Source organism: Sceloporus occidentalis, unplaced genomic scaffold (assembly GCF_023333645.1).
Source record: "Sceloporus occidentalis isolate IW3139 unplaced genomic scaffold, rSceOcc1.0.p SCAF_393, whole genome shotgun sequence".
Taxonomy (NCBI): domain Eukaryota; kingdom Metazoa; phylum Chordata; class Lepidosauria; order Squamata; family Phrynosomatidae; genus Sceloporus; species Sceloporus occidentalis.
This window is the reverse complement of record NW_028317373.1, coordinates 352,332-374,958: the sequence shown is the minus strand read 5'-3', so window position 1 is coordinate 374,958 and position 22,627 is coordinate 352,332. Positions and strand designations below refer to the sequence as shown.

The 22,627-nt window shown below is 35.9% G+C and overlaps 1 protein-coding gene across 2 annotated transcripts in view; it reads left to right on the top strand.

The window, feature by feature from the left end:
* Positions 1-22,627, top strand: part of LOC149273226 (neuroligin-4, X-linked-like) — an 87,290-nt gene that overhangs the window by 51,236 nt on the left and 13,427 nt on the right. For both annotated transcript variants that reach the window (XM_089506575.1, XM_089506574.1), the window contains one exon: positions 21,887-22,072. In XM_089506575.1, coding sequence (XP_089362701.1) covers positions 21,887-22,072 — 186 coding nt within the window. The remainder of the gene's footprint in view (positions 1-21,886; positions 22,073-22,627) is intronic.

Genomic DNA, 22,627 nt, shown 5'->3' with positions numbered 1-22,627 from the left:
TCATTCTTGACATAAAGATCTACACTTTGAAAGAAAAACGATATTTTGCAGGGCTAATGTCCAGCAGGCCATTGGCCAACAGGGCCAAATACTTACTGATACTTCAGCTCAGGGGCGTACCTAGAGGATTGGGTACCTGGGGCGGATCCTGTATGTGGCACCCCCCCACACACACACTTTAAAACTGCATAGCTTCTATCATTAGGCAAACATTGACAGGGGTACAGCATAACTGCTATCATTATATACTGAGGCAGACATTTATGGGGGTACAGCATAACACCTAACACTATATACGGAGGCAGACATTGGTGATGGTACAACATAACAACAACAACAACAACAACAAGTATTTATATAGCACTTTTTCTCCTGGTGGGACTCAAAGCACTTTACAGGTATATGCATATAACTGTTATCATTATATACTGAGGCAAACATTGATGGTGGTACAGCCTAACTGTTATCATTATATACTGAAGCAGACATTGACAGTGGTACAGGATTACTTTTATAATTATATACTAAGGCATGCACTGACGGTGGTACAGCATAACACCTATCACTATATACTGAGGCAATCATTGACGGGGTACAGCATAACACCTATCATAACACCTATCACTATATACTGAGGCACGCACTGACGGTGGTACAGCATATCTCCTATCACTATATGCTGAGGCAAACATTGACGATGGTATAGGATTACTGTTATCATTATATACTGAGGCACGCACTGACGGTGGTATAGCATAACACCTATCACTATATACTGAGGCAAACATTGACGGGGATACAGCATAACACCTATCACTATATACTGAGGGACGCACTGATGGTGGTACACCATAACACCTATCACTTTATACTGAGGAAAACATTGACGGGGGTACAGCATAACACCTATCACTATATACTGAGGCAGACGTTGACGGTGGTACAGCATAATCCCTATCACTATACATTGAGCCATACACTGACAATAATGCAGGATTAACCCTATCCCTATAAACTAAGCCTAACATTGATGTGGTGTAGGCCTACCACTTCAGTGTCTGGCTTAGTATATAGCAGGGATGCACTGAAATAAAAAAAATTCTGGACCGAAAATTCAGCATTCACTTGGCCAATACCGAAAATGACCCCCCCCACACACCTTTAAAAACAAAAAAAAACTTTTATTAAAAGTAACACACCAAAATTAGACAAAAAAATCAACAACAAAAAAATCAACAATACCATATATATATATATATATATATATATATATATATATATATATATATATGATTGCTAACACCAATCACACTCCTATCATCACACTCCTACATCATGCTAGAACCTGTGCATGATAGCAATGTGATTACAGCCTCCCTATGCCATGCTACCCCCCCACACACACTTTTTTTCCTCTTGGCTCTTCTTCTTCTTCTGTGTCCTGTCCTTCCGGTGCAGTGAGTGCGGAAGCCGGTGGGCGTGGCTTCAGTTTTGTGCGCCGGGATGTGACAGCAAATCCCGACGCACAGCATTAGTTGCATTAACAGACCTCCCGCTCCCTTGATTGATTCTAAGCCGGTTGGAGGGAGATCTTTCATCTGATGCAGGTGCCTGCTAGTACCAGCACCTGTGTGGCCGCATACTTACTGATACTGCTGCTCGTATGACGGATTGAGTCTTGGAGTATTAATACCACCACATGCTGGCATAGTGGTGGTATTAACACCATTTATGTTAATTAAACACACAAATTAATTTTTTTGTATGTTATGTATGCTTAAATGCATTAATGTACAACATCACTATCAACCATTCGCAATAAAAATATAGTATTATGTCTACTTACCTTGTTCTCATTTGGCAAAGTAGAATCTTTATTGGTAGCCCAGGGGAAGCAGTGTCTGATCGTTTATATAGCAGTTATATCATGCATGTGGTATGACAGCGTGCTCCTGCCCACTGTCCATTGTAGGGGTTATCTGATCCCACAATGCACTGTTCTATACAGCATTGCACCTTTTTTTCATGATCCACCTCTGTACTGTGCGATGTTTAGATGGAAAATAAGGAATAGTCTGGAGGTAGGGGGTTGGAGAGTGTGTCTACATAGGAGACTGGGTTAAATGTATGTTGGGGTTTCCTGGTGGGCTAAAAGTGTGTCTACAAGGGGGGGGGTCCTGGGGTAGGAGAACAGGGGAGTGTCCCTGTTTTGTAAGAGTATTTAACACTTTGGCATTTGGTAATGTTGAGAGGTATCTACCTATCATATCTATCATCAAATTGGACAGCTGACCCTGCATAATGTATAAAATGTGGCGCAAATTTTTTAACCATCATATTACTGATTTAACGTTACTTTTATGCCAGGTTAGTTGAGTATCTTGTGGAGAAGACACTTACTGCCCTATTATAATAAAGTTGATGTATCGAAATGTTCAACTCACCATATATGTTGATAAAGAGGAAGTATCTATATAGCAAAATATAAGCAATGGAAGTATACATATTTTAAGGGTACACCATTGATGGATGTAAAGTGATCCTTTTAACAAATATCTAAAACGTAAATGTTAGTGGATGAGACAAATCATCCATTTCCATCTTTTCAAATGCTTCCCCTAATCGAATCTAATGACTTCCATCTATAGGAACGAAAATACTTATTCTCCCGTAATTTATCACTGCAAGGTTTCTTACAGTAATAGTACAGTGGATAGCGCAAAGCATTGATTAGAAGACTCTTTAATGAGAAACTCATATCTCATAAAAAAGAAGAAGGAAATCCTTGTGAGGGCCAATTTGGATTTGGACAGCTTGCTGTGCTTGAAATGGAATACTTGCTGGGCTTGCAATTTAATACCCCCAGAGGGATATAAACACAGAGCTCAGTATAAATGATAAACCATTCTTTTGGTTTTTCAAAAGGCTAAACATACACCATTACATCAAATATTAAACAAAAATACTCTGGGGTCTAGTTCCGATTCGTTCATTGATCTAAGCTGTTAACAACGTTTTAAGAACAAACCGATAAAAATAAGAGAACCACACAGCATGACTCCTAAAAATGGGCAAACATTACAAAGGATGGAAACAATACGTAAAAATACGTATGAAAAAAGGAAAACATCTTGCTAGAAATGTTCACTCATATTTCTTACAGAAAGGGACAATTGTAAAATTAAGTTAGAAATATAAGATTTTTTAAAATATAGAATTGGCCAGTGTTTGTAAATTAAAAGTTTAAAGTAACACCCAAGTTTCCCAAGGAATTTATCAAAAACAAAATGCGGTGATACATGAGTACATAGATGAAAAATAATAGAGTCCATTTGTCATGCTGGGTTCACACAGGGGTTTGGCATTGGAATGGTTAACCTAGCCATTTGTGTTTTACAGCCAACAACTTGCCCTCCTAAGCCACTCAGACTGACACCTTTTACATACCAGACCCCTGCCATAAATTCATTCAGGTTCAGCCTCAGTGACCATTAGTGGTAACTCCCCTATGATATGGAATTTAGGGTGATGGTTTCTATGCTGGGTTTGGGTCATCTGGAGGACACAATGGGATCTGTCAATCTTAACAAATGTTAAGATGTAGTTTGATATGCGTGTGATACTAAGAGCTAGGCCTGGGACGTCTCTCTGTGACACTGGAGGGGGGGGACATCTCACCAGGGGATAAAATTGTCTGCTTTTTGAAAAATCAGAGAACCTCTCCGAGAACCTCTCCAAGAAGCTCTCCGAGAACCTCTCCTGGAACTTTTATGGATTCGGACATTACAGAAAATCATCAACAAACTCAACAAGGACATTGAGGTTCCCACAGTTTCATATAATTAGGTTTTTCTGTGTTTCTCCTTGTTTATTTTTTACAAACTATGTCATATACCGTGTGAATAGCTTGTTATTAACTTTATTTTCGTACCTAAGCACTGTGATATTCGTCAGATTAAAACTACACATTAATCCAGTTTCTGTCTCTGTGCTCTAACCGAACTCTACCTTTATACATGGGCTAAGGCTGTCCTCCGCACTTATCACCTCTTCCTTTTCCCGTCTACAACACTTTACTCGAGCTGCCCCATATCTCTGAAATGTACTCCCAACAAACCTTCAGCATTCACCCTTCCTCCCAACATTCAAGAAACATCTCAAAACCCACTTCTTCCGAGAAGCATACCATCTTAGCTGATAGAACTTCCTTGTCATTGATACAACCACCACACTACCTCTCACCCTTTCTCTGTGCCTTATGTTTGTCACCCCATTCCCTCAAGACTCTAAGCTTGAAAGCAGGGCTCTCTCCATCTCTCCATCCAATTCTTGTCTTGTCATAACCCTTAAATATATATATATATTGTATTAAGCGCTGCGTAAACTGTTGGCGCTATATAAATAAAAGATAATAATAAAAATATAAAGTAATTAATAAAAAAAAAAAACAATCCTACCTTCTATCTAAAATGAAGGTCCATCCAATGTTCCACTTGTACAATGAACCAACAGTGGATAGGCAGGTGGACACTGGAAATCATCCTCTGTTCCCTTGGCAATTTAAGGGTGCCATCTGAAAAAACATGTTTTTCAACTTACATTTTAATACAAACATAATTTGAGAGCTATGTGCAAAACTATGTTTTTCAACTTACTTTGTAACAGACTTACATACTGTGTAATGTCATCCATCAATCAATATGATTTTGTAAAGGGGATAAGAAACAAAATCATTTTGATTGTGTTGTATAAAAAGTTTGGTCTGTTTTTATTTGTTCAAACCAGGTACAACAAAACCAAAACAAAATTATTGCTAGTGAACACTTACTCTACAGACTTTTCCAACCTTACTGGTTGGGCAGCTTATATGTTTACCAGCAAAAACTGGTTATTTACAAAGCATAGTAGAGGTCAAATATAGCAGCTTTCTCTCCCTGCTCTCAGGGAGCTAAATTTACTCCTCCTCCTTAGATGGTATTAAACCGCATCTCCCATTAATTAGTAAATGCAAATGAGCCCAAATGAGAATGTGTTGGAACCTTTCGGACTGGATTTCTTACCTGCTGATTGCCAGCTACATATAAACGGTGAAGTGAAACACTGCCCCCCTACTTGCCAAATGCTCCACTCTAAGGACACAAAATACACTGCATAATATACAAACACAAATTCCAAACATCTCCCTGGGGCTGGAACCTCTGACTACTCAGCATCCCACGCTCCCAGCTCAGACCTGATGAATTGAGCAACCATAGACATCAGTAAGTGCATTCTTGACAGCCCATCAGCATCCCCCTGTTTGCATCCCGCCCTGTGTTCCACAAAAAAACTATAGAGATGGAAACTAAGGAACCAGTGTTACCCTACTATTTTTTTCTTTATTTTGTCTCATCCATGTAAGTGAAGCATGGTCTGTCACTAGTCTGAATTTTCTCCCTAATGAATAATGTTTGTCCACTGCCCACTTTATGGCAAGACATGACTGGAGGAGGGCCTACCTGGCAGCACCCCTTTTCCCTTCCTCTCAGAAACCACAATAACGTACACCAAAATGTAATTTTAACAATTGAGTTTATTTGATTCTTTCTTCACAATGTAAATAAAAGTCAGCTTATTTTGTCCACAGTGCAATCCAACTTGCATCTCCGCACTAATTGTGACACTAACACAATTAAAACTGTAAATGGTCAAGTACCTTTAACCCTTCGTAAACTTCTTTCCAATGTGTTGGGCGCTTAACAAACGCCCCCTTTTAACAATTAACCACCACCAAAATGAAAAAGTAACCAGTTTAACCGTCAATGAATAACACCAGCTGGCATAGGCGTGTAAATCGTATCCCCGCTGTGACTGACGGCGTCCCTTGCCGGTAAGCCTGTGGCACCACTAGCAATCTCAAGGGCCCCCAGCCCAAGGAGTGTCTTCCACTTAAACACGAAGGCTTGTGCACCATAAGCCAACCGCCCCTAAAGGTGAGTAGCTCTAGCACCATGTCAGCATAAAACCTACAATAAAAGAACAAACCACAAAAGGGGAAGGCTGGGAGGGAATATTTTCTTAAAAGAGCACAATTGAATAATAATGAACAACCCAGTAGGGAGCCCAATTTATAATCCTACTTACAGGGGGTGTCACGGGGCTGCTGACCAACCCCGAGTGATCCCCTTGTGACAGAATGACCTGTCATACAGGGCCCCAAGGTAGACAGAGATGGCTCCAGCCTGGCTGCCGAACAAACATGGTTCAGGCAGGAACTCCATTGTGTTAACAAATCCCATTAACAGGATTACTGCCAGGAGGATATTCAGTAGCCAAAGGGGATTAAAGGTTGGGTTGTCTACATGTACCTGTTTATTAATGTTAATTCAATTATGTGGATATATAAGGCTATGTTTCACAACAATAAAATGTTCCATTTGTTCTTCACAATCATGGTGGTCGTGACTACTTTTGTGATCTAAGACAAAGATCCATCTATTAGCCTCTTGAGGCTGGAGACTATCCTGGAAGGACAGACGAAGGATTCATAGGGTATCTAAAACCCTAACTAAGCAACCCATTACACCCCTAATCAGCCATTTACATACAGCTGCCCTGATTCTTATAGCTAACTCATAAGGGCAAAAGGTGAAAGTGGGGGAGGAGAAGAAGGGCAGCACAGGCCCCCCCCAGTCATGGGCCCCTGTGTACATTTCTCCCCCTCTGGGGCTGTGCTTTCTTTCTCTACAATAGAGTAATTTCTTTCTTGCTTAAGTAAAAGATAGGGTGCACTTCATTTGGCTTTCTTGAGAAAGGACTTTCCCAAGACCATCATCAGACATATCTGTCTGCAAAATGAATTCTTTAGAAAAGTCAGGGGTTACCAACATTGGTTAGGGATAAAAGGTTTATTTTATTGTTTTAGTTTCTGGGGACAATTTTACCATTATACAGGCTTTTGATTTTGTAAGGTCAGTTAAATGACTTGCAATTGTACCAAAGTCAGAGATAAACCTTCTGTAATACTCAATTAGACCCAAGAAAGTTCTCTGTTTGTAAGTGACTGGTAGTGGCCAATTTAGTATGGCTTCTTTTTTGCCAACCAAGATTTCACTAACCCCCTCCTAATGGAATTTTCTAGATATCTGACTTCTGCTAGGCCAATTGTACTGGGATTAGCAGTTTAACTAGCAACTCAAATTGAGTTTGACACAGCTTAAACCTTAAACCAAATACGCAGCTGCATATCACATTTGTGGTTTCAGTATCCTGCATCATTATTTGAAAGGTGGCAGAGGCCACATGCAAGCCAAAACGTAAGACTTAATATTAAAAAAACACCATCAGGGGTAGAAAAGGCAGTCTTTAATTTTTTTGGCCTCTGAGCAGAATCGCCCGATCTTTTTTTGGTTAAATCAGCTGTAGTAAATCTTTCTACTAACTCATCAACTCTGGGGGTAGGATATGAATAAAATTTTGAGGTGGCATTCAATTTTGGATCATTGCAAAATCTTATCGTACCATCAGGATTTGGTACAAGCATAGGGCTGCTTTAGTCACTGCATGACTTTTCAAGGTCTCACATTTTCTTAACTTCTGCTCTAACAGCCTCTCTGAGGGCTTCAGGTATTTTATAAGGCTTAAGGTAAATCCATTTACCTGGTTCTGTAACAATGTTATGTTGTATATTTGTTCTGCCAGAAACTGGGAAAATTTATCTTTTTTTGGTCTAACAAACTCATTTACCTCCTGTGTCTGGTGTATAGACAGGGTTTCATGGTTGGGTAGATTAAACGATTAAACAGTATTTTAATTTTCTTTCCATGTCTTGAGTACATTTACATGGTATATTTGTTTAGGCTTTTTTCTGCCCAGCTGTCTTATCTTGTAATTTACTTCCCCCACCCATTCAACAATTTCATACAGTCCATGCCAGGTTGCTAGGAATTTATTTTCTATCGCGGGGACCAAGTCTAAAACTCTATCACTAGGCTGAAACGTAAGAGCATCAGACTTTTATCACCAGAGTGCAGAAAACATTTAACCTCGTATTACCCATACTCTCCACATCCTAAGATTCCACAAATCTAATTTATAATATATATATATATATATATATATATATATATAGTGAAAAACACTTTCTGTTTTTTATCTGAAACATATTTTACTCTTCTGCAAAAGCTAATGAAAAAACCTCCTAAATAGATTCTACTTTTTGTCCTGGTTTAGAAATATTCAATGTTTTTATTTTTTATTTGTGTCAGTATTTCTTGTGGCTTTTTTCACACACATTGTCATTTAGATGTGAATTTACAGCTCTTGATATATGTCACTTCAGAACAACACTCCAATATTTTAGATTGGCTAAAGGGCCATATTTGGGACATGTGCATTTCAGTTTCTAAACTTGGAACTTGGCATCTGGTCATCCTGCCCCAATGTCCTGTTTGGGACAGCTTTGAAGCTGGACAATTCAATTTACCCCACCAAACTATATATTTTTATTCCAAACGATGATACATTAACTCTTTTCATGCACTTATTTTACCACCAGCCTTTGTCAAAGTTGGGAGTGGTATTTTTTTTTTCATACACATTGTACGTTATCTGTGAATTTATATGTTTTGGTATATTACACTGACAAACAATACCCCACTCTATCAGTGTCTCACTTCCTTCTCCACACACCGCTTCCGTGTCCCTGTCTCCTTTTCCGCAGGTCTCCTTCTTGTCTTCTTTATTATTTCTTCTGTCTTCTTTCTTGGTCTGCTTTCATTAAAATGTACATTTATACTAATTTGACTGTATAAATCTATTACATATATCATCCCTCAAGATAAGCTTGTGAGCAGGGCTCTCTCCACCTTATGTATCGGTTTATCTTAGTCTGTCAATTCTCGCCTTGTCATACCCCTTGAATTTATGTATTGTATTAAGCGCTGCATAAATTGTTGGCACTATATAAATAAAATATAATAATAATAATATATGGTTTAAAAATTTTACTTGTCCAAAATAAAAATAAAAAAATATATATGTATATATAATTTGTGTAGCTACACTAAATGTAACCAATCATTTTGTTAATATAGAAACTCTAATACATATCCAAATAGCTACTTTATCATCTATAATATTCTCAACCTCTAGTAAAACCGCAAGTATCCTAATGTGGTAGTCATCTGAATTTGTTTTACATGCATTATCGCATGTTTCAATGCCCTTCATGCGCCACTGCCTTCCTATAATTAGTTATTTTATTATAAAGGTTATCTGTATTATTCAGTCTTTCAAGCATGCGTTTTTGGTAATGGTGGTGTGAGAGCCATTTGATTAATAACTATTCTTTTGATCCTTAGACGACCTCTTCCTGACTAATGAGATAGGATTTTTTTTAATATTTACAGTTAATATCATTAGTGGTGATTTAAAAAAATGTTATCTGGATAGTTCAGACTTCAAAAAGGCATTGTATTCATCTCTTGCCTAGTTGTCTGTGGTCATTACATTTCATGGTTACTGAACCATCATTAATAAGCTATTAATCATTCTTGAGCATCATACTGAACCAGCCTGTACCCAATATAATATATTTGTATGTGAGATTCATAAATTTGTCATAATGCTTAGGTAAATTTATTGTCATAGATAAAAGATGACAAGTCCTTGAGTTTTCTATGATCCATAAGATTTTTTTTATAATGAATAATAGAGATTTACTTTTTAGAGAAAGATTCGATTTCAGGAGTAAACCTATCCCAAACAGTCAAAGGTGTAACAGAGAATGGACATGAAGTGCAAATATATTGGGCAATATTTAGAACCCCTGCATCAAGCCATTCAGTGCACATGCCAATCAATGGTAAGAATTGATAGATTGCAGAGGATGAGAGCAGCTAGAGCTTCGACCCCAGACATTTTTTTTCCATTTTTGAAGAATACAAATAAAAGTACTCTCATAGTACTTAAAGGACCAGACTGTTTTTTATTTTTTGTACCCTTCGTGTCCATGGCTGTTTTAACATTTTTGCTGTTCTCCTGTTTAGATGTAACTTGCTTCTCTCTCGTTTAGTGTACCTACACAAGTTATATATTGTTCATATATCATCTAATTTCTTATAAAAAGTAATAAAATATGGTGACAAATTGATAAAAAAACCCACTTTTTCTCACTTTTATTTGAAAAATCTTTTACTCTTTTAATCTACAAAAGCTGCTAAATAGATGCTACTGTTTGTCCTGAGTTAAGGAATACCCAAGTTATAAGGCAATATATACGAGTAGCATTTTGGTATTTCAAAACCATTTTTTTCCATATCTGGTAACTCTGTCCCCGTGTCCTATTTGGGACATTTTTGAAGCTGGCCAATTCAATTTACTCCCATCAAACCATATATTTTTGAAGACTAGACACCCCAGGATATTTAAAATGGTGGCATTTTAACTCTTTCTATGCCCTAATTTTACCATCAAAGTTTCTGGTAGTCATTGTGTATGTTTTTTTTCCAACACACATTGTAGATAAGTTTATTTTGGATGGTCCCTTTATATAATTGAGGATCGAAGGCTTTGATATTCCTCATTGGTCGGGCCCTTAAAAACTGACCCTTTTCACTTTACAGATGGCAGCCTCTGAGTGTTAATGCCCCTATGCCCCTATCCCACTGGTACACTGCCTCCCTTAAAGTGTTTTTAAATATATGTTTAACAAAGCCCTCCAGGTTCATTTAAATACCCCACCTCACTGTGCACATTTTTATTTTTAAATTACTTAATTTTTGTAAAATATATTTTAATGTAGCTGTGAGATGATTTTACAAGATGCAGACGAGGGCATGAAAGTTCACATTAAACGGGACAAATAAATACTGTACCCTAACGCTTGACTCAACAAATTCTAATATATTTTAAAAATGTGTTTCTGGAGAATGTGTTAAATTTTCAAATTTAGTGTTAAAACTTGTTTAAGAGCCATAACGTTGAGACACGATTTGTTCAGTTGTAAACATTGAACAGTATTTTTAAGTCAAGTAACCAATAGCATTGTTTTACAAGCCAAAAATGTATTCTGTTTCACCTGATAAATATTGCACATCTGTAATTTTTATGGGGCAAGTGTGGCACCTGATAAATACTGCATATCTGTAACAATGTAACAAGTGGGCCAGCTGTCATAGGCACTTTAAGGTAAGTTATGCTCTTGAGCTGCGCCGTTGACCTTGCCCTTCTTTTTGCTTTCTGCTGCTTCTTGAAGAATGCACACTCTGACCTTGCCCAGTTGCCAAGGTCCCTATTTATGGCTCTTATTAATATTGTATGTGTCAAACATAGAGATTTTCATCCTTAATATTAGCAGGTACGGAACCTTCTGCAAGTCTGTATTTGGCTTTTATATTTGATTAGAATTATGATTATTATTATCAAAATAGATTCAAATTTTGGTTAAAAATACCTTAATTAAATAAACATAATTCTGTGTTGGCTTATGTAATATGAACGGACAAATTGTCATCCACATATTTTCTCATAGATTGTGAATTAAAGCTGACAGTTTGTCATAGAGAATGCAGTTTCATTTCATCAAATTAAAAGTTGGATGAAAAAACTGCTTTAGTAGGCTTTGTTATTTTACTTTACTGACTGACTTTTTTTACATATTTTAAAAAGCAAGACAATTTGTGGATAAATTATTACAATATAATTCGCAAACAGAAATTTCAACACTCACGGCTGCATTAAACATGTTATAATTAATTTTTTTTTTTTAAATCGTCCCCAAGACCCTGTATTAACTAGAGGGGTATACAAATACCCCCCTCTCCTCCCAACATAAATGTGGTGGGGTAGGGGGTAGTTAAAAAATCAGGATGAGATGTTAAAAGAAAATATATGACCTGTAGGGTAAGTCTATGACAGGTGTCAGAGGGAGAAAAAATATTTTTTTCTGTCATGCAAAAAAAGGTTTTTTTTGTATTTTTTCTAATTTTGATTTACTGCAACTTGTGAATGCCTACTGCAAACCTCACTTTTATGCTATTCAAATTGGGAAGTTGGTAGACCCACAAACAATTTGGGCACCCTGGATATTCAATAACTTCAGACGAAGCCTGCATACCAAAAGCTGAGTATGCATACATAGGGTAGCTCAATTGCCTCCTTCTTCAATTCCTTTGATTTCTTTATCCCTAGATATTATATCCTATACCTAAACCAGAAGCATTTATAATTAACAATAAACAATTAAAATACTAAAAAGACATGATTACATTTTGGCTCATACCTTAACAATTAATTTATATTACTTTTGAAAAGCGTGTTTAGAATTAAAAATGTTGACCTGCTTCATTCTAATGCAATAATTTTCCTCATGATGGGATTATGACAGATAAAAGTAATCTTGCACAATTCTTCTAGAATCTTTTAGTAAAACATTAGTAAAGTTAGTAACAAGCCATGATTTGGCAAGAAGCAATCAAAGTCTATACATTCTTACCGCATGTATTCATTAATATGTTGTACGTGCATGCATAAAATGTGGATTGTTTGCTTATGAAGTGCAAGCACCTCAGAAAAGTTTTTCAATTAATAAGACTTCAAGCCAGAACAAGATTACAAGTGCACTTTAAACAAGTTAAAACAAAATACATTTAAAAAGTTTATATAACAAATCAAGCATGTCTGTATTAGTAACAATAACAAATGCGATGATATTATAAAGTGTCAAAAATACTTCTCAGTTCATTTACATTTACTTAGAGGTATAGTTTTGTTGTTGATAGGAATAAATAGGAGAAAAGATATTTTGTTTTAGCAATTCAGGTAACATAGTAACATAGTAACATAGTTCATAAGGTTGAAAAAAGACCAAAGTCCATCAAGTTCAACCTATATACATATTGTGTCCCTACTGTGTTGTACTTAAATTTAAATAAAAAAAATGTATGCACAAATTTCAGATTACAATTCCCTGATGTACGATGGCATATGTTATAATTCCCCAAAATACATTATCAATATGCCCAATGTACACATTATCCATCCTATACATACAGAACATTGTAGAGTTGAATCCACAATTTGTATATTAGCGTAAATCCTCAAACTCACAGAATCAGCTCCTTTACCCACCCCCTAGTAAAGTTTGTGGTTGGGTTGCCCAATGTTTTCAAATATTTAGGGCTCCTCAACTGCTGCTTATCTCCTCATTCATCTCCATTCCCAGGAGGCAGATGATTGCATGGGTAGATGGTATCTCTTGTGGCCGAGTACAAATCGGTGCAGCTCTTTCTGGAACATAGCCAATAAAACATCTGTGCATTCCTGCACTGGCAATATGAGTCACCAAATACGAGTCTCAAGACCTGCCTCTCCTGGTGTAAGCAAGTATTCAAAACAGTAGATCTATTGAGGGGTTAAGTTGCCAGCACTAATTCCTATGTTACCATTTTCACCACATTTTGTTTACTTGTTTGCTACGAGTTATCAACATTAATACTAGTGACAGATGGACATAATCGAATCATACCTCAAATATCTCTCTTTTGGCAGTATGGCTATTTACGCTATTTGACTAATAACTGCTTTTTAAAAAAGCATGAGGTCTACTAAATTATATTAGAGTAATTAATATTAATACTTAGTCCTATAACAAGAACTTTTTCGGTGATCTCTTGTTACAGCTGTCTGCTATCTACTTCCTTCCATATATTTACAATGTTATTGTCTGTCAAACATTCTTCTATGAACAAATGGAGACTTGTCACAAAAATCAGGAAATATGTGACCTCTAATCTATGTCAGACTTTTTTGGTCATGGCAATGTGCTTTTTTTTACATTATGAATTTTCATTAAACCATAAAAATTCCAGTTTTTACTTCTCTTTTTCAGCAATGGAAGACTTGAGAATAATCTAAATTTGTCCATTTTAAAATTCTTAAAAACAGTTGCATATTGTGGGACAAAATGTGTATGTGTATTAGCAGTAAACCGCAACTAATATGAAACTACATTTATATATTATATTAGACAATGATGTCCTTGTGCATTAGAAAGTGCCAATGTTGTGTTCTATGTTCACATGAGCAAGGAGACATTTGTGTATAAAATATACAGAAAAAAATGGTTTTCATATATGTGAATTAGTCTTGTACTCCTCTGTCTCCATACTACTTCACCATTAATGCATTGTCAATGGAGGATGGTGAAAGTGATGATTTAACTATATTGTGGACACTTGCTAAGTGAAATAACTTTTACTACAAAATAATTTTCCCCTGTCTTTTGTAAAAGTAACAAAATGTGATATTTCCAATGCAGAACACCGAAGGAAATCAGATTGTGGCCTCAAATGATAAGAACAGTGCAGCTCAGAGGGCCATTGCCTTAATGCCCACTTGACATTCCTACCCTGAACAGCAAATCAAGCAGTGAATCTTGATTTTTTAAACAACATAAGAGTAAAAGGTATTCTTGCCCTAATAAGCATATACCCCTAGGTGTCATTTCCTGGGACTAAAGGGGAAGATTTATCGCATCACATGGCCATGAAGTCATGGGACAGTTTGGCCAAGCCCTACAAAAGAATCACATTGTTCCAGCTATCGATGTGGAAGACCAGAAATTGTTATTTTAAATGTTTTATTTTAGGAATAAATTCCAGCTATATCCATATTAAGTAGTAGTACCATTAAAAGTTTTCTTTATTTTGAACATTTGTAACTAGGTTAGGTTAACGAGAAACAAATTACTGTGGCATATAAATTTAAAATATGGCTACTTCCAAAAAAAGTGCATAACGCATAATTAGCAACTGTTGCTGGCTGCATTACTTCCCCGTTAATAGCAAAATGCAACAGAAACACTGAGCCAAGAGAACATGCTTTATTTTCAGTGAAACTGCTATTTTCATGCTCTATTGAAACATCACATTTTCTTGTAATCATAGTCATCCCTACTTGTTGCTTTGGGTTAGTTGTCTATGATAGATCTTTGAGCAGTAATCAATATCTAATTATAAATCAGCACCTGAAGAATTTTACTGCAACACAGACTGCATGACAAGTAGTTAAAGATTACATTTTAATTGGATTTCCCAGGCTTATTGCATGTCTCTAGTTATATCACTAAATAATTAATTATTGTTAGATAGGTAATAGATAGATATAGATAGAAAGATCAATTTGCTATTATCCCTTTGTATCTGCGTTATAATACAGTATGGTGGCTGTTAATATCTTATTTTGGAAATCATCTTTTTCTTATACTGTGTAGTTTCCTCGGATGCTGAGCTCTCAGACTTTCTAAGTCTTACACAAGATGGCTATACAGATAAGGCGGGCAGGTAATTACGCCTCATGCCTACTTCTGGACGGACTCCACTCATTTCCGAACCACCCAGCCCCTCACTACTTCTTGCTACACTTTCCAACACAACTGTCTTGACTTGGACATCTGAAACGTTGGTTGGTATAAGCTAGGCCTATCCGTCCTAGGCCAGATATGCCACAGAGTATATGTCAAGAGGGTCTGTAGTTAAATATGCTACTTGCTCACAGAACGCAATAGTGAGAGAGGTGATTCTGAGTACAGGTTTACAAATGCTGCCAGTTGAGTTTAATATTAAGAACCCAAAGAGATTTTAGTATATGACTCAAAAAAATATGAGCAGGTTATTTGAAAGATTTGTGTGCTGCAACTAGTGTCGTCTAGGTGTGTAAGTCTTCCCTAGATGTTAAAGATCCTATCATCTGATAAAAATATGCAATATCACTTTTTTTGCAAAAAAATATCCGTTTGTCTTTTTTTTTTATATTGCAACATTTACTTAATTCTAATTCAAGACAATTTGCCTGAAAATTACAGTACTTGGTGTCTGTGTACACAGGTAAAGTACATTGTTCCCCAGATAAAAATGATATAAAATTACAGCTTGTGAAAATGACGGCAATGAGAGCATTAGTGTTTGTCAAGTAGACCTTGATCAGGGACACATTTACGATTGGAGGATTTCAGGATTTATTTGTAATAGGGACATATTGAAAAAAGTTACGAAGAGATTTGATACTTATTTTTAGCTACAGTGCACATATGCACCTAGAAACTGAGGTTTTGTTCAAAATGACTTGTTTTCAAAGCTTTTCCCTGTGAGATTATTTAGACATGGGAATTTTTTTCTTCAAGCACTTGTAAGGTCCTGAAACTCTTAAGGACATCTGCCACCAAATGATCTATGTTTGCAGCCACCGGCAGCTACACACTGGGGGACCCAATGTGCTGCTGGAACAGCAGTTTCAATAAATATGCAGGCCTATTGGCCACCAGTCAACCGAGCATTTGCCTGATGTGCCAGATGGCCAGTCCGGGCCTATACATACTTGTTCGAATATACCGATATATCATATGGCCTATAATATAATCTTAGTCTTAATTGTTAATGGAAAAATGAATGTAAATGAAAATGAAATTTTAAGGAACAGTTGGTCTGATGTGTTTACAGCACTAGTCTCAAGAATATAGAGTTTTGAGATTTCTATCCTATTAAATAGTGAAAGCCAGTAATTATCTGTCATGAGATGTACTCAGAATGGGGAATTACTAATGATGAAGGCATTGTAAATTTCATGATAGTTGCTTCGGGCTACTAGGATTGAAAAAGGTTTGTTGACTTACATTACAGCATCCCTTATCACTGGAAGAAGATTTATGTGACATAGGTCATCTGATTCATGATCTTGAATATATTTAACGCTGATAAATAAATCAAGATTATAAGCAATAAACAATTAAAATGTCAGTTTGTAAAAGCATTTTAGCTGGAAATGGGAAATATTACTGGTAAAAAAGAAGATGCTTTAGTTTATTGTAGCAGAAGAAAAAAAATATTTTGGAAAAATACTAAATATTTTCTTCTTATAAAAAAAACTTTATTATTATTATTAATTTATATAGCGAACACTTATACAGAGTTTATTACAGTACATAAATTCAAAGGGTATGACCAAACTTAAATTGACAGACTAAGACAAACCAAAATATTAGGTAAAGAACACAATTCATTATTTGTGCTTAAACAATCTAATATTTAGATGGGAGTAGGATAATGAAAGGATAAGAAAACAATGCAAGCAAAGGTTAATACGTATGATTGAAAATATTCTGTTTCAAAACAAAAATATATTTTAAATTGATTTACATTTCTATTAATTGTTTGCTAGGTAATGAACTTAAGGGCTGGGCAGGAATGGTAGAAATAAACAATATTAAAAGTAAACACATTTATTTTATTGCATTTCTTTCACGAAGGGTGTTCTTTTGTATTTGCACACAACTTAACTTTAGCAAACTATTTATTAGTCATACTTGTCATTTATTTTGGTGCTATGTTTTATAAATTTAGGAATTAAATTATTTCATAACTAGTATTTGCCATCAGATGTGACAATCCAGCCATCATAAGCACTTTAATGTATATGATAGCTCAGAGGTCCTTTAAATTTACGTGGTGTCCTCATACATGGCAGATTCTATAGAATCCCTCCATATTAACTTGCACCTTTTTCCAACCCCTGCTAGAGATGTGTTCAGTCAAAAACATTTCCTGGCATGTGTTCAGCCAGATCCAGCGCTGGCTAAGTAAATGTTAAAAAAAATATGCATTCTTCCTCCGTGAGGCTGCCAGTTACATTATACTGTCCATTTATGTTCTAATTACACCATTTGATATTTTATTAGTTTATTTAGTTTGCTACAGCATTTCCAGCAGGTAGCAAATGTAATACAATAGCCTAAAAATATAAATTGCAGGTTTTAAATATATCACTAATTTCATACTGGAGTTTAACGATTTGCAAATATGTACAGGGATTCCTTATTTATTGGAGCCCCCTCCTATTGGGGCTAGCAAGTTGGCCTGGTGGGCAAAGGGGCAATTCTTCAAAATCAACCAGTCTGACTTGACCTGGCCCACTCGCTGTGAGGGTCATGTTTGGGTGAATAGCTATTCAAAGGCTCCGGGATGTTACCAGGGGGAAAGTGTCAATGTGAAATATAACCTTTTCTTTATTTAACTGTACCCTGGATTATTTGTTTCTATCTGAATTATCTATGCATATTTGCATGTTAGTGTGAGTGTGTAAGTATGTGTTAGCATGTGTATATGTGTACGTTTTACATAAATAATAAGTGATATATTTTGCATAGACTCCGGTGCACTTTACTGTTTTTTAGGAGTCATAAAATAACATACCGGTCTTATATTCTTCATTATCTACACTCTTCTAATGAAGCAAACAGCATACATGAAGCATACTGCCGGGGGGGGGGGGCAATAGGGCTACTTGGCTTTACCTGCCTGGGCTAGAAAGTTCCATTCCTGCTTCCTTTCCCTGATGGCCTCTACCAAAAACACAAGCTCTGTAGCGCTCCTAGTAAAGTAAGTAGCTTTAAGCCAGAATACATGAATTTGGCTGATACTACTCCCATTGATTTCATTCACTCACTTTCATTCCTCAATGCAGTGAATGCAGCAATCTGCATTATACACGGGTACACACATACACATAAACTTTATTCTTTAAAAAAATGAAGCTTCAAAATCTAATAGGCTACATATTCATCACTGCACTAACATTTCAAAGCCATTAATAATGATAAAGAGCTGGTGTTACAAATTACAGTTATGCTGACACTAAAAATTAAAGCCAATCTGCATTACATGAGGTTTATAACAGGGGAACCGTTATGATATATAGTATAATATGAATATGCATGGGTGGGTTAAAATGTAATCTATCTTGCATGTTGGTTTAATAGTGATTTTTGTTGCTAGAAATAAACATCCTTTAAGTACCTGTCTGCCTATAATGAGCTTGACTAAAATGTGAACACCATATGGGGACAAATTTCAGCCTTTTGCCTGATGCAATATTTGTATTATATGGTTATAATTACACGATTGCTATTCAGCAGTTCATAGAAACACATTAATATTATATAGCAGTTCTACCTGGGGATTTATATCACATGTATAAGCAGTGAGATTTGTAGAGCTACATTGTAACACAGATGCAATATGTCATGTAGTGGTATTTTACCTGGTCTATGGTTAGAATTTTAGAATACCAACCTTTTGTCCCTTAAGGCACACAATAGATAAATCCAACATAGAGCATTTGACGAGAAAAAAATCTACTTATGTAAAAGCATTAATTGAGTATTTTTACGCCAGCTCTATGATTTAGAATTTACTCTTGCGAGAGACAGGCAATCACTATAAGGAGCGACAAAGTAGCCAAGAAGCAGATAAGTGACAAGTGAAAAAGTAGTCTTCCGAAAATGGCCATTTCAGACTAATCCCCTTTAGAGGAAGAGAGATTAGCTGGAGTAATTGCCATAATGGGGAAGTCTCTGGGTTTGGCCTGAAGCAAAATCATCCAAATAGTTTGGTGAAGTCCTAGGAAAACTGAAGTGTTCAAGTAGAGATGTTGTTGTTTCACTATGCAGAGATTTGTCTTACATTTCAGGAAACCCATTTTCATGTATGCATGAGAATAGGTTTCCAGAAGAACCACAAGGATTCTATAACCTTCCATTTCAGATGATAGTAGGGCTCCAATGAGATATATTCTGACACGTCATAGGAAATAACATTAAATGGCTATTGGTTTGGTACGTAAATTGTGATATGAATAAACCGAAAATCAAACATAAATAACAATAACAATATGTGAAATATTTTGCATGGACTCCAGTGCACTTTGCTGAGTTATAAAATTGGACTTCTGTCTCACATTCCTCCTCATCTGCATTATTCTAATGAAGAAGACAACATCCTTAAGTAGTGTACAAGTTAAACTGCCAATTGATTGTGGGGGGTAGAATAGCTAGTGTTTTGTTGGCGCTCTAGGAGAACTATGTTTATCTAATATAGCTGAGAACCTCCTGGCAGCTTCCTCTACTAGCGCAGTGCCCCAGGCAGCTTCAGAGTTTGCCTATATGGTAGAGCCAACCCTGAATTAGAGTTAAACTTGGATGGGACTGGACACAAATATGGGATCAGGAATGTCTCTTAAATGTTTATAAGTTGACAGTAGGTTCTATTTTAAATTATATTTTATGGATGTCATCATACTAAATCTCAGCATTTTATTCATTGATCTTGTCATTTATGAAAAAGCAATTAGTAGAATGAGTCATTTCAAGTGTACTATGAACCATACATACAGCATTGGGAAAATCCTGATATGTGTGGTTTGCATAATAATCACTGTTTTGAAGGTCAAATCAGCCTTTGATTAGTATGGCAGTTATGCATATCAATAATAAATACTGATTCATCAGATATCTAATATTCTTGTATTCGGATTACATGATAGAAAGTGTTGTTAATGATCATGTATGATCATTTTTTTTATTTTTAATCTGAAAAAAAAAACAAATATTGGGTTGGCAATATTGGTCATAATAAGTGAAAAGCCACAATGTGGTATGTGCCAAACACTAAATTATTAACTTTTACATAAATTGATTTTAAATAAACGTTTACATAAATTGAGGCAGTTTTGTCTTTCTACTGGCTGATGAGTGGGTGTGTGACCACGCCCACGCCTCCCATTCACTTTACCCTAATCCCAACCCACATTCGATCCCATGAAAGGAACTATGGGACCAACACCACCACCACATGTGTCTAGCCCCGACCAAAGCAAAGGCAGAGCTCCAGGTAGCCTGCCCAAAGAATTTCCCAGGTATGATAACTGGAAACTTTATAAATGATAAAAACTCATCAGATATTAACCATTTAATATGCAATCACAAGGGATTCTACTATAATGATCTATTAATAGTGGTAACAATTAAATAATTAAGTCAACTGTACTAATATTGGAATTGTACCCAAACAACAATGATGTTCAGATAATTATTAAATCTGAGTGCAATATGAAGGAGTCATAGTGCAACCCTGAAATTTTCCTATTTGTGCCAATATCTTAATGTTCCGAAGGGAAGTAAGAATAGCATACAAGAAAAAAAACAATAAATGTACAGTTCCATATGCTTTAGCAGCTCATGTAATAGGGGTTAAATATAAGGCTGTGCATGTGTTAGAAATCTGCCTCAAATGTATACTATTTCAGCTGCCATTTTAACTTTGTTTTAAAAATTTGTATAATTATTTCTCCACATTAGGTTATTCCTTCCCATTTGTTGAAAAAGATCTGGTTCCAGGAGAGTAATAAATTAGAGAAATGAGTAGCAGAGCTCCCCTGTCTATGCTTCCAAACTCATGCAGCCATCATGTACATTATATTATTTTTAAACTTTTTTTAACTTTTAATATGTTTTTTTACTTCTATCCATTTGACTGTGTCAAGTCATATTGATGCCAGTTGAGTTACGTTGCAGTTGAGCATCAGCTGGCAGTAATGAATATACAAGTGGTACATTTAGTCCAATTTATGTGAATTTGTTATTGTAAACCTGCCATGGCTTTTGTGAATAGACTCCATTATCTGCTGCTGCTCTGCTGGGGGTTATGTAGAAAAAAAATGATCTTGTCATAAAAGTGACCGGTCATTGGAGATATTTCATCAATTGCTGCAGATATAATTTTTAAGTCTTTACACCAGATTATTTTTGTATACATAAACATAGAAATGAACAGTGACAGTACAAAAACTAAGATAACTTCAAATATTATGCATTTTTCACATACCAAAAACATAGTATCACTATGAACATAGACATGCAATTATTATGACCTTTAGACTTCTTGGAAAATATGAAAAATATGCTATTCGGTACTTTAACATAATTTTAATAACTTTTAATCCCTTTTTCTTATTCAATAGCTTAAAGTATATACCAGGATTTTCCAAGACTCAATTATCTCATCTTTATCTACAGGATTTTTAAGTACAGGGGACCAGGCTGCAAAAGGAAACTATGGATTACTTGACCAAATACAAGCTTTGCGATGGATTGAAGAAAACATTGGAGCATTTGGGGGAGACCCAAAACGAGTGACTATTTTTGGATCGGGGGCAGGAGCCTCTTGTGTTAGCTTACTGACATTGTCCCACTATTCAGAAGGTAATATTATTCTAAGAATTATTATTCTCAATAACATGTCTACAGCTTTGTCTTGGCATTCTTTCCACCTGCCAATTACCAAGTACACTATAAAAATAAAACATTTTTATTTACAAAAATATATATCGCACAAATAAATCAAATGTTTATTATTTGAACAGTAACAGCATGTATACAGTGTATTTTCAATTATATATATATAGGCACAATAAAGCTGATATTAATTTAAAAGGAGACAGGTGTTATGCGTATAAAGACATTTGAACATTAAATGGTAAGTCCTATAGACAAACAATACTCTCTATGAATGTTAAATACATAGTACATAGCAACCTTGTTTACGGGCAGTCCTGGAGGCTTGTTGCAGTCAGTCATGTGATATGTTAGTTGACTTTCTCTGCTCAACATTACATTGAGTTGATTCATGGTAACAATGTTACTTCAAAGACTTTAATAAGTCAGAGTGTCAGGGTCTGCATGGTTTAGACTAGACTTGGGCACCAGGGGGCTCTTCGTGCTCGTCTTCCTGTCTTCTCTTCGGGCGAATATTCGTTT